Genomic DNA, 14,010 nt, shown 5'->3' with positions numbered 1-14,010 from the left:
TTGAATAGTCAAAGCGTCAAGGGTTAAGGGGAGAAGGCAGAAGATTGAGATTGAGAAGGATAATAAATAGGTTATGACGGAATAGCAGAGGTGGCTTAATGGGCTGATTACCCTAATTCTGCTCCTATGTCATGGTATTATGGTCTGACAGTTTTAATGGTTCTCATTATTACATTTACCCCTCAAAACAAGTTTCAACTTGAATCATTAAATTACCACATATATCACAAATTGATTTGGACTCTTTTGTTTAAGTTATTTTCCACCAAGGGGACCATAAGCTTGTTGTGGTTTGCAGGCTTGCATGGTTCAATGACCCTGAGATCTATGCTGGCTTTGTGCTTTTGCTCTTGGTAGGATCACCTATGCCAAACAGGTCAAAAGGTAGAGGCCAGACTAAGAGTGGTCCCCTGTTGCTCCAGGTTTGGGGGTTCAGCTCAGGGCTAACAACCCTGACCAGTCAAACAAAATAGTTACAAAAGCAGCTATGAGGAATTCTTCAATATTTGAGTGCGACCGTATTCCTGAGTCTCCATACAGGACTTGCATGACTGACCGTGGTGAAAACTGACAGGAAGCTACTGACATGATGAAGGAAACCCCGAACACTGCCAGAGACGGAAGATCTTCATTGCTGCCCTCAACGCCAGTGGCATAACAGGCAGAAAGTATGTAATTTTCTGTTAAAGTACTGCTGATAAATGCTTAGTTACCAGAGTTATAAATTCTTAGGTCATATGTACAAATTCAGATTTAGCAATGTGCCATTTTCTAAGTATGTTCCCACAGAGAATAAGGATATGGTGATTATTGAGCAGGAAAGTCATTTCAGAATTTCAGAACAACTTCTTCCTCCAGCCCGTGAGGCTACTGAATTTTCTGTCACCACTCATGACTTATCACATATCAAGAACCAGCTGCATTATACTGTTCACTTTTTAACGTGTGTCAAAAAGTGCTCATTTGTGGTAACATCACTTAATATGGTATGTGTGAGTTATATGTATGGTGTTGTCCACCTTGGTCTGGAGGAACATTGTTTCATTTGGCGGTATACATGTGTACAGCTGAATGATGATAAGCATGAAGATAAACTGTCTAACTATTAGCTTATTGCCTGTGTCATCATCTGAAGGCAATAAGAATGTTCAAAAATATTGAATGAGATTATTCAGTAAACTGGTTTTATTCTTCCACATGCCTTGCACATTTTACTTCACTGAGGAGTACATCCTTCCCAAATAACCTCTTTGTGGAAAATTAAAAATAGTTCAGTTTCCCCCCAAGGGGATCAACAGTGGACAATTCTGCAGACTCAGGACAGTGCTATTCATAAGCTATGACATCGTCATTGCCTTCAAAGGAGGAAGCATACAGTCAAAGAATACGACGGCACAGAAACAGGCCTTTTGGCTCATCCATTCCCATAAGACTACAAAATAAAGGAGCAGAAGCAGGCACATCTGACCCATTGAGTCTGCTCCATCATTTCCTCATGGCTGATCCCTTTCCCTCTTTGACCCAACTTCCTGCCTCCTCTGCACATCACTTCATGCCCTGGCTAATCAAGAATCTATAAACCTCTGCCTTAAATACACCCAATGACTTGACCTCCACAACTAATTCCACAGATTCACTACTCTCTGGCTACGGTATTCCAACCGAATTATTATTCTACCTAGTCCCCTTGACCCAAACCTGGACCTATCTCTGACAACCTCCCATACTTTCCTCCAATCACCTTAAAAGTATGCCCCTCTTTATGCTTTTTCCTCCCTGGGAAAGTTCTCTGGTTGTCCACTCTATTTATACCCCATCCCCTTCCATATCTCCCATGGTTGACTCTCTTTTCCTATCAGATTCCTTGTTCTTCAGCCCTTTACCTTTTCTACCAATCACCTCCCAACTTCTTACTTCATCCCCCTGCCCCACTCACCAGGCTTCACCTGTCACCTTCCAGCTTGTTCTCCTTCACCTCCCCCTATCTTCTTATACTGTAATCTTCCCCCTTCCTCTCCAGTCCTGATGAAGGTTCTTGGCCTGAAATGATTGACTATTTATTCCTCTCCATAGATGCTACTTGACCTGCTGAGCATTTTGTGTGTGTTGTTGTGAACTTGCAGTGTCTTACAGAATCTCATGTGTTAATTCCCCAAAACTGACCAGTTTGTGCTTGAGGAGCCTGCCAAGTAAGTCATAGAACACTGCAGCACAGAAACAAGTCCTTTGGCCCATCTAGTCCATGCCAAATCATTAATCTGCCTCGTCCCACTGATCTGCACCCAGATCACAGACCTCCATATCCCACACATCTATGTGCCTATCCAAATTTCTCTCAAATGTTGAAATCACAAGAATGCTTTTAAGTCTTCTGTTGCTATCAATACCAGCTGTACATTTATGTCCAATCACCAGCAATCAAAATGCAATGATAGGAAATTGATTTACCACTATCTATAGTATTTCACAGGCAAACAAAAACTTTCAGCTTTAATCTTTTTACTTTTCTCTGGCAGGGTGATGCAATGAAGTTAAGAGTGAAACTCAACCTATTTCATACTGTATTATAAATGTAATTATTGCTTTAAATTCAGCCCTTCGAGATATAATGCAGACTGTAATAGCTTGAGATTCTCTCTTACCTTCAAGGCATCAACCCCGATTCACCATAAGGTTTGCTGCCAGCTATCTATTAACCTGCATTAATTTCACTGTCATCACTTTAGGTGCCAAATATACTGACTGTACAAAGCAATTTAACAATGTGGATATTGCCAAGCTTCCCAAAGGATGAATACATCGAATTTGAAGCCAGATGCAAATAAAAAGAGATTTCGATCAGAAAGCTTGATGAAATCATGGCATATCACATATGAAGTTTTCAATATGATCCAACTCATTTCCTCATATCGGTACCAATATTTTGAAGCAGGCAGTGCAACGGTATTACAGCTTGGGGCAGCGGAGTTCAATTCCAGTGTCCTCTGTGACACTGAAAGTTTGTACATTCTTTCCATGTGTGCATGGATTTCCTCCAGGCGCTCCGGTTTCCTCCCATGGTTCAAAGACGCAATGGTTAGTAGGTTAATTGGTTATTGTAAAACTGTCCTGTTACATTGGTGGGTTGCTGGGTGATCTGGGTGATGCAACTCGAAGGGATGGAGGGGCCTGTTCAGTGCTGGATTCATTAGCAAATAAATACCTTGTCACTTTCAAGACATACACAGTACTGTGCAAAACTCTTAGGCGCGCACACACACACGCACGCTAGGATGCCTAAGACGTTTGCACAGTACTGTAGCAATTTTATGTATTGCACTCTACAGGTGGTGCAAAAAAAACCAAATTTGATGACAGATGTAAATGATGATAAACCTGATTCTGATATGGGTTTTTATTGTGGATTGAGAGTGGAAAGGGGCCAGGGAGAGGAAAATCATGGTTGGGAAAAGGTGAAGGAGAGGGGAAGTAACGGGAAGCAACAAAGAAAATTCTGTAATAATCAATTGTTTGGAATCAAGTGATCTTGCCTGGTGTCTCAGGGATGGGTGTGTCTGTACCCATGTCATCCCCTGTTCTCCAGCATATCAGGAGAAAAGTATTTGTGGGGGCAGGGGGTTGTTTTCAGAGTAGTAAATTCACTTCCTATCGGGCAATTAAAATACATGCTTCATACCAACTATAACACATCTGGTATGAGAATTACAAGGCATCTAACTGCAAAACCCTTCGAAGGATTGTGAGGACTGCAGAGAGGATCATCGTAATCTCTCTTCCAACCATCACAGATATCTAAGTAGGACCCTTAGCATTTTCAAGGATTCCTCCTATCCATTGAACTATCTCTTTGACCCCCTGCCATCAGGCAGAGCTGCAGTAGTGTTCGGACAAGAACCATTAGGATGGGCAACAACCTCTTCTCCCAGGTCATGAGGCTACTGAACTCCTTGCCACTATCGTGTATGAAACACTAGTAGTGTTACACCGTTTATTCTTTAACTTGTGTCATTAAATGCACCTTGTGCTAAATGTCAATCTTCTGGAATATACTTTATTATTTACTAATTTATCTAATAATTTGCTCATGGTAATATTACTTTATGTGCTGTGTATGAGATATACATACTGTGTTGTCTACTTTGATCTGAGGGAACATTGTTTTGTTTGGTGGCCGACATGTGCATGGTTGAACGATCTGAGGTTTCGTCCAAGTTTCGAGAAAAAGACAGCTCATCGAGGATATGTCAGTGTATCAGCTTGGGTAAGCTATAAGTGCCTCTTCACTCACTAAGACACCAAACAAGACAAGCAACATACAAAATGCTGGAGGAATTCAGCAGGTCAGGCAGCATCAATGGAGATGATTACATAGTTGACGTTTTGAACCAAAATGCTTCATTAGTACCGGAAAAGAATGGGCCTAGAAGCCAGAAGAAGGTGGTGGGGGAAAGGGAAGGAGTACAAGCTGGCAGGTGATAGGTGAGACCATGTTTATAGTTCAAAACTTGAAAGTAAATTTTATTATTGAAGTATATATAAGTCACCATATACAAGTCTGAGATTTATTTTCTTTCGGGCATACTCAACAACTCCATGGAATAGTAACTATAACAGGATCAATGAAAGATCAACCAGAGTGCAGAAGATGACAAACTGTGCAAATGAAAGTAAAAATAAATTGCAATAAATGAGGAGATGAGATACTGCAGAGTGCACTGAAAGTAATTCCAAAAGAGTACATTTAAGGGAGATTTTAGAGCAATTTTCTGCAGCCCACAGAATGTTGCTGATGACTGCTGGCATCATCTTGTTGAGGGGGTCAGTGGGTGGGAGGAGAGCAGGGTAAGAAGTGAAAAGCTGTGAGCAGATCATTGGAAAAGGTAAAGGGCTGAAAGAGAAGGAACCTAATAGGAGAGAAGTTTGGAGCATGGGAGAAAGGGTAGGAGGAGGTGCGCCAGGGGGAGCTGAGAAGAGGTAAGAGGGTAACCAACACAACACAAGCAATTTATACTCCATGACTCCTGCCTTTCTGCTGGTCTCTAACCGAACAATCAGTTCTCATATTTGGGGCAGCACACCAATGGTTAGCACAACACTTCAGTACAGGTGACCCAGTACAATTCCTGCTGCTGCCTCTCCAGTCCTCTCTGTGACCACGCAGGTTTCCTCTGGGTGCTCTAGTTTCCTCTGACAGTCCAAAGATGTATCGGTTGGTAGGTTAATCAGTCATTGTAAATTGTCCCATAGTTAGATTAGGTTTAAATCGCGGGCTTGCTGGGGAGCACGACTTGAATGGCCAGAAGGGCCTATTCCACGCTGTATCTCAATAAATATTTCACATCAGGATTAACTGTGCTCTCGTAAACACTTGTACCCAATTAAGTGAATGAATTCAAACAATATGCATTGATAGAATGACCTCACATGTTCTGTTAGAGAAATACTGAATAGAAGGATTGCTGAAATGTTCAGCTTTATTTTCAGTGCTTGGGCTGAGGGGGTCGTGAAAAGTGTGTGTGGGGGTGGGGGGGGAAAACAGATTCAAGACTCAAAGTTACTTGTTATTCTTCACTGCACGAGTGAAAATGAGAATGAAATGAATTCTACTCTGGATCTGATGCAGCATAAAAAAAAATCACAATAAGCATAAAGAACACAATAAAAAATTAAAAAAAACACAATAACTATAAATATAAAAGCAATCCTATGAAACACAATGTACAAGTAACTGTTTGAGTGTGGCTACATAAACATAGATTAGCTTATATAATCAGAATCAGATTTACTATCACTGGCATATGTCGTGAAATTCGTTAACTTTGTCGTAACAATATATTGAAATTCATAAGATAGAAAAGGAACTGTGTATTATAGTATATATATAATTACTGTAATTCACAGTTTATATATATATACATACATATAACTATAATTCAGTTTTTTCATATATGTAGTTAAATTAAGTAATACAAAATAAACGCAAGATTCCGTAGATGTTCAAAATCAGAGTAACACGTACAAGATGCTGCAGGAATTCAGCTGGGTTAGGCTTCTCTGTACCTAACCACTGATGCTGCCTTACCTGCTGAGTTCATCCAGCATTTTGTGGGCGTTACTCCAGTTTATATACTGTACATAGACTGACTGCATGTACATAAAGTGACATTCAGAAGCATCTGGACATAAGGTGACTCTGACAGGAAATGATGAAGTGACAGTGATCCAAGTCTTGGCGAGTGAAGAGGTACTTGCAGCTTACCCCAGCAGGCCAGACCTTTGGAATTTAAATCTTTAACGATCCTATTAAGGAGTTAATTTTAAAATCCCAGCTTCTTAAGCAACTGGCAACCTGCTCTATTTGCCTGGAAGCAGTCAGCTTTTAGTTTAAGCCTTGTAGGAAGCCCCTGATGAGCTTGAGTAGTCATTCGATAAAGTACATTTTTACCTTCTTACTCTATATTGTACACCAACAAGACATTGCATTTGCTCCTCAGGCCAAACTGTGAAAGCTCTCTCCATTTCACAAGTGGTTAACTCCGCAACCTATGGACTCACATTCAAGGACACTACAATGCAATATTATTTATTTTGCATGTTGGTTGTTTGTCAGCCTTTGTTATTTATAGTTTTTCATAAATTTTGTTGTATTTCTTTATTTTACTGTAAACAATGGTAAATTAATTGGTCAATGTGAATTGTCTTGAAACGGCTCAAAGGGGCAGAAGGGCCTATACCGTGCTGTATCTCAATATATAAAAATATCAGAAAATGACACTATATCTTATGGTCTTACGTACTTTGATAATGAATTTACTTTGAACTTTGATTTTACAGATATCACAATTGTGAATACTGAAAATAAAAACAATTAGAGCCATAGAGTCATAGAACACTTCCCCTTCAGTCCACCCACTGAACAGCAAAACTGAATGTTTCGGGAATCCTTCTATTCAGCATTTCTCGAACAGAACATGCGAGGTCATTCAGTGCAAGAGACAGAGAGCGCAAAAAAAAACAGACACTTCAGCTCAACTAGTCTTTGCTGAACTAGTAAGCTGTCTAGTTCCATTGCCCTGTCTCCAGACCATAGCCCTCCATACCCCTCCTATCTGTTCTCCTGTCCGAATTTCTCTTAAATGTTGAAATCAAACTCTTATCCACCACTTCCTCTGGTTGTTCGTTCCACACTCTCGTGACCCTCTGAGTGAAGAAGTTCTCCCTCATATTCCCTTAAAACCAGGGGTTCCCAAACATTTTGATGCAGTGGATCAATACCATTAAGCAAGGGATCCATGGATGCCGGTTGGGAACCCTTGCCTTAAACCTTAACCTCTCAACCCTTGACCTCTAGTTCTAGTCCCAGCCAACCTCAGTGGAAAAGCCTGCTTCATACAGGTGTTACAGGTTATGGTGTACTGTAGGAGACTTAAGCTACTAAAGAGTCAATAAAGTCAAAGGGCAAAGAAAATAATAACATTTAAAGATGGAACAACACTCACCCATGGAGGAATCATGCATTGGTCGCCGACGAGGATTATTGCTGGAATATGGATAATACTGTGACCCAGGCTTGGCACCTGTAGGTGATGAGGCTCCTGGACTGCCCATACCTATGTCTTGCCCAAGGAGATTGGACTGCAGCATACAAAAAAAAAGGGAAAAGTAAAATGTTAGGATAGCCTCTTTGTTCGTAGCAATTGGTAAGACAGAACTACTTCACATCAATACTGCTTCAATTGACTGCACGCTGGATTGTTCACAGTGCACTGAATGCAGCTGCAGACATTTAACCAGTGTAAAGTTTGTGACCACAGATCCTATAAAACAAACAGGAGAACTCAAAGAGAGCTATTCTTACCAGTACTAGGATGTCAGAATCAGAATTAGGTTTACTCACTGACAGATGACGTGAAATTTGTTGTTTTGCAGCAGCAGTAAGTGCAATTAAAAAAACACTATGAATTACAATAAGAATTATAAATGTATATAGCTATAACTAGCATGTCTAAGATTGTAGTAATTGCACTGTATTTGTAATTGTATTGCACTGTACCGCTGCTGTAAAACAAATCTCATGATGTATATGGCTGATGATAAGCCTGAATCTCATATGGGTCTCTCTTGTGGATTGAGGGGGAATGATGGTTGGGCAAAGGGGAAGGGAGAGGGGAGAGAGCAGGAAGCACCAGGGAGACATTCTGCAATGATCAATAAACCAGTTGTTTGGAATCAAATGACCTTGCCTGCTGTCTCAGGGATGGTGTGTCTGTACCCGTGTTACCTTTGCCATTCCCAATACTCTTTGCTCTCGCCATTTACAAGTTTGCTTTCCACTCCATGTTGACAAAAACAGTACTGTGTAGGACTCTTAGTCACCCTAGCTATATATATGAAAAGACTTCTGCGCAGTACTCTCTATATCTATCTGTTATTGTATTTGCTGACCAGACCGTTATCATCAATGTTACCGGTAACCACTAGTAATCTACTGACTAGCAATTTCTCGTTTGATACTGTTTCTAGTCACAGGCAAAGTCCTCCCCACCATCGGTCAGATTTACGCGGAGTGCTGCACAAGAAAGCAGCACCTATCTTTAATGACACCCGCCATCCAGGCTATCCTAGTTGTCGCTACGACCATCAGGCAGAAGGTAGAGAATCTGCAGTATTCACACCCATGAACATGAGAAAATCTTCAGATGCATTCCTTTCTTCCATGAGATCAGATTTCCCTTCTTCAGCCCTTTATTTTTTTCATCATTCAACTTCTCAGCTCACTACATCACCCCACCCCTCTCCCGATTTCACCTACCACCTCGTACTTCTTTCTCCCCTCTCCCAACCTCTGACTTCCAGTCCTGAAGAAGGGTCTTGGTCCAAAACATCAATTGTTTACGCTTTGCACAGATGCTGCCTGGCCTGCTGAGTACCTCCAGCATTTTATGTTTGTTGCCATAAGGGTAAATGGGATCCTTCATGATGTTACTGGCCCTTGTTCAGCACCTTTCTGAATGTCTGTCCTTGATGGTGGGGGCGCTGGTGCTGATGATGCATTGGCTGGTTTTGACCACCTGTTGTAGAGCCTTCCTGTCTGCCACAGCGCAGCAACAGTAAGTCCCTTTGTTAAACCTTGGAACCCATTGTTTGCACTGGTGTCGATGGACGTGAATATGAATGTTGTGTCTGTGCACAACTACATATACATTAACTAAAAGCATGCATGCAGGAAATGGCTTTAACTGGTGCATTCACATTCCAGTGAGAGAAGGAGAGAGCACAGACAACAGATCAATACATAGAGCTAAGGGGAAGGTGGTCATTACACTAAAAGAAATAGATCCATACATTAGTTTGAAGCTCAGTGCTTCTCAAGAATTTTGTCTTCAATGGGCAGGATAAGGCTTCAGCCATCTCCAGCTTGGGACACCTCATCCAACGTCAAATTGACCATCATTTTATCAGGTTAGAAGACAAACCTTTGTCTTTCACTGTCTAACAAATTAGTTTTCCTTCCATGGTACAATTCTGAAAAATCTCCTCTCCCTTCTCTCCATGGCTTTGACATACTTGCTGCTCTGAATTGGGTAGAAGCTGACTTCCGGTTTAGTGCCACCATCCCACCACCACTCTGACCTTTCAGTCTTCAGCCTCCTACAATGTTACACTGAGGATCAAGGCTAGCTTGAAGAATAGCACCTCACTGGCCATCTGGGCACGTTGGATTCCACATCTTCAGGCAATCTAATTTCTTTCTCATGTGATGTCCATCTATGATAATGGCGATCGATTATTCCTCTCCACAGATGCTGCCTGACCCGCTGAAACCCTCCAGTATATTGTGTGTGTTACTTCGGATTTCCAACATCTACACAATCTCGTATAGTTGTGATATTCATTTTTCCCTTTAAGCCACACAGGTGCACAGCTGCGTAGCGACTGAAATGCTTCCGCGCACATCGCCTTTGTTGTCTTGAAGCTGGAATTTTGTTTTATATAAAGTCAATATAATTTTGACTTTAATAGTTGGGGTCTCCACACAAACCGTCATACAAGTCTGGCATTTTCCTGTTGCTCTGTCATTATAGTTTCATCAAGAATTTACTGCTTCCTGCTTTTTTATAAATTTAGATCTGTTTCCAAGTTTCAATCTGAAATCAGATTACTTTGAGCTTATCTAGGATTCTTTAATATGGATTTAGCCTGCCAACTCCTGCTGAGGGATAATAAATCAGAATTACGATATTTGCAAACTAGAAATCTATGAGAATGTGGAGGTCCTTCAAGGTCACACAAAATAAAGTCTTCAAATGATGTGGACATTGCTGGTAAAGCTGATACTAATTATTCTATGAAGGTATCAGCACAGTTATGAGGCAACCATGTATGGAGCCATTTATACATAGGGTCTGTACCACAAGGCTGTGCGCTTAGCCCCCTGTTCTATTCACTTTACTTATGACTGTGTGGCTAACTACAACTCCAATGCCATATTCACATTTCACTGCAGTAGACTGAATTAGCATATAGGAGGGAGATTGAAAAGCTGGTGACGAATTAGCATATAGGAGGGAGATTGAAAAGCTGGCTGAATGGTGCCACAAAAACAACCCGTCACTCAATGTCAGTAAGACCAAGGAGCTATTATTGATTTTAAGAGGAGGAATTCAAAGATCCATGAACCAGTCCCTATCAGAAAGAAAGTACACAAACCTCAGGACAAATACCACCAGGTTCAGGAACAGTTATTATCACATAACCATTAGGCTCTTGAACCAGAGGGGAAAACTTCACACAGCTTCACTTGCCCCATCACTGAACTGTTCCAAAAACCTATGGATTCACTTTTGAAGATTCTTCATCTCATATTCTCAATATTTATTGCTTATATATTTATTATTATTTCTTTCTTTTTGTATTTTCACAGTTTGTTGTCTTTTGCACACTGGTTGAATGCCTAAGTTGGTGCAGTCTTCCATTGGTTCTATTAGCGGCATTATTCTATTATGGATTCAATGAGTACGTCCGCAAGAAAATGAATCTCAAGAGTTATACATGATGACATATATGTACTTTGTTAATAAACTTGCTTTGAACTTTGAACAAAGCTTGTGTGTCATATTTATAGATTATTATTTGCCACATACTGTAAGTCACACATACACTGAATAAATCAAGTAGGTTTTTGTAACTAATGCACACAAAATGGTTAGTAGGTTAATGGGTCATTGTAAATTGTCCTGTGATTAGACTTGGGTTAATTTGGTGGGTTGCTGGGTGGTGTGGCTCATTGAGCCAAAAATGCCTATTCTGTGTTGTATCCTTACAGAGATTTGTTTAAAAAATTGGTGGAGGAACTCTGCAGGTCAGGTAACATCTAATGGAAGGGAATAAACAGTAGACGTTTCGGGCCAACATGCTTCAGCAGAACTGGTAAGGAAGGGGGACGATGACAGAATAAAAAGGTGGCTAGTGGATAAGCCGGTGATAGGTGATAGGATGGGGAGGGGCAAGGAAGTGAGAATCTGGGAGGTAATAGCTAAAGGGCTGAGAAAAAGGGAATATGACAGGAGAACGCACCCTGATAGAAAGGGAAAGAGGAGGGGCACCAGAGGTAGGTGACGGGCAGGTGAGGAGAAGAGGGGAGTCCAGGATGAGGAATAGAAAAAGAGACAAAGGGAAGGGCTGCAAGTCATGATTGGAAGTTAGAGAAATCAATGTTCATGTCATCAGGTGGAAGGCTATTCAGATGCAATACGAGGTGTTGGTACTCCAACCTGACAGTGACCTCATTCTGGCAGTAGGGGAGGCCATGGACCAACATAAAACTATGAGTTTTTATGACTGCGTTTTTGGGAAATGGCTTCACATCCTCTGGATTTTCTGACTAGACAAGCAGAGCATTAGCTGCTATGTTCGCATAGCCTCTAACAACGTTCTGTATCGTCTCATACACAATGAATTAATTACTTGGCAAGATAGCTGCGAGCTGGCACATGCATGGAACATCTAAGCATAAGGTATTTTCTAGTGAAGGAGAGGGGAGGAAAATTAAAAAAGAAATTCCACTCAGCTCCCTCCTCTGTGTTTTCCCTTGATTTTGCCATTCTGTTGGATAGGAGGAAGAAACAGTTTTATCATTTTACGTAGCTAACAAACATGTTATTTAACGTCTACATTGGCTAGTCGGATCTATAACTGGTGAAATTTGAACAATTCAGCTATTTTTGAAAGACCCTAAAGGATATGCCTTAGTCCAAACACCTCCCAGTTTCTTCACTTCATCCCTCCTCCCCCACCCACTTCCCCCTCACCTGGTCTCACCTATCACCTGCCAGCTTGCACTCCTCCTTCTCCCCTGGGAAGTGATAGGTGGACGAGCCAATGGGCTGAAGAAGAAGGAATCCAATAAGAGCGGAGAATGGACAATGGAAGGAGGAGGGGCACCAGAGGGAGGTTATGGGGAGCTGAGGAGAGGAACCAGAATGGGGAACAGAGAAGGTGGGGGCGGGGGGGAAATCAATGTTCATGCTATCAGGTTGGAGGGTTCCCAGGTGCTGAGTTGTCACTCCTCCAAACTGAGTTTTGCCTCATTATGGCAGTAGAAGCGGACATGGACCGACATGTCAGAGTGGCATAGGAAACCGAACTGAAGTGGGCAGCCACCAGGTGTGGCAGACAGACCGAAGATGATCAATAAAATGGTCACCCAATCTGTATAAGGTTACAATAGTCAGCTATAAACACAAGGGATTCTGCAGATGCTGGAAATCCAGAGCAACACGCACAAAATGCCAGAGGAACTGAGCAGGTCAGGCAGGACTTGACTGGAAAAGAAAGGGGGGAGGAGCTATAAGCAGTTGGGGGCGATAGGAATGAGTACAAGCTAAGTGATAGGTGAAGCCAGTCGACGAGTACTGATGTCTCAGCCCAATACGTCGACCGTTTTTTCCTCACAGATACAGCCAGATCTGCTGAGTTCCTCCAGCACTTTGCATGCAGAACTCAGGAAAACAACACAATGAATGGACAACATCTCTGCTGTTCAATGACTCTTCTTATCATAACAGAGGCCGGAAACTCACAGTAAAAAAAACCTAACGCAATTTACTTCGCTTAACCCTAAGAATTAAATCAGACTTTACGTATTCCACCCACTCCGGTGATAATGGAAATGCCACGGCAGCTTCTGAATCTCTTCCTGCAAAACTAGAATAGGTTAGATTCGTGACAGACAAAAGCTGAAGACTGCATATATTATACAGATTTATATTTTAAGAAAGGATGAGCATCTGTTCAAGGGTGCAGAACGCTTTCAGCCATCTGTTATTTGCAGTTATGCAACATTCGCTATATAGAAAGCATCGTAGCACAGAATGTAAAAACAACTCAGTAAAACTACGTATGTATGAAGAGGGTGATGTATGTATTTTGATGATGTTCTTGAATAATTGAAAATTGTCAATGCCCAGTCTCAAATGAAGAAGTTAGACTTGCTCTCATACAATGAAGATATCCTGTCAGTGAAAAGCGAGTCTTCCGATAACTACCCAGCTGACTGCACAAATTTTCCTTTAGGCAAACCATAGAGCAGTGTGCTCTGTGATGCATTGGCAGAGCCATACCAGCAAGGAAATTATTAGTTTAGGAAGTTTGCTTCCTTAAGGTTGTTATAGCTGGGCGAGGAGAGTTGCGGGGATAGGCTTTCTCTACCTAATAAATGCTCCTAATGGCATGCATCTCAAATACCCTCTGACAACCAAGTCCAACTCCTGGCCTTCAACTTCTACCGACAGGAGAAGGGGCATAGGCGTGTTATTGGCACCTTTAAACCAGTCACTTTGGGCAGATGGGACTCGTCAGCCGTGGTTGGCGTCCCATCTATGAGAAGGAAAACTCTGATCTCAAACCTCCACTGCCTTGCGATTCATAAGGAAGGCTTTAGTAGTAACCCCAAGGAAAAATCCGGACCTGCAGTCCCTAAGTCAGACCTAAATTGGGTTGAATGCAATT

At 41.6% G+C, this 14,010-nt stretch overlaps 1 protein-coding gene across 15 annotated transcripts in view; it reads right to left on the bottom strand.

The window, feature by feature from the left end:
• The window catches only part of LOC132405014 (transcription factor 4-like), a 649,090-nt gene that overhangs the window by 259,040 nt on the left and 376,040 nt on the right, over positions 1 to 14,010 (bottom strand). For all 15 annotated transcript variants that reach the window (XM_059989695.1, XM_059989690.1, XM_059989698.1 and 12 more), the window contains one exon: positions 7,500 to 7,635. In XM_059989695.1, coding sequence (XP_059845678.1) covers positions 7,500 to 7,635 — 136 coding nt within the window. The remainder of the gene's footprint in view (positions 1 to 7,499; positions 7,636 to 14,010) is intronic.

This window comes from Hypanus sabinus, chromosome 14, assembly GCF_030144855.1.
Source record: "Hypanus sabinus isolate sHypSab1 chromosome 14, sHypSab1.hap1, whole genome shotgun sequence".
Taxonomy (NCBI): Eukaryota; Metazoa; Chordata; class Chondrichthyes; order Myliobatiformes; family Dasyatidae; genus Hypanus; species Hypanus sabinus.
The sequence above is the reverse complement of the archived record's forward strand: the minus strand, read 5'-3'. Positions and strand labels throughout refer to the sequence as shown.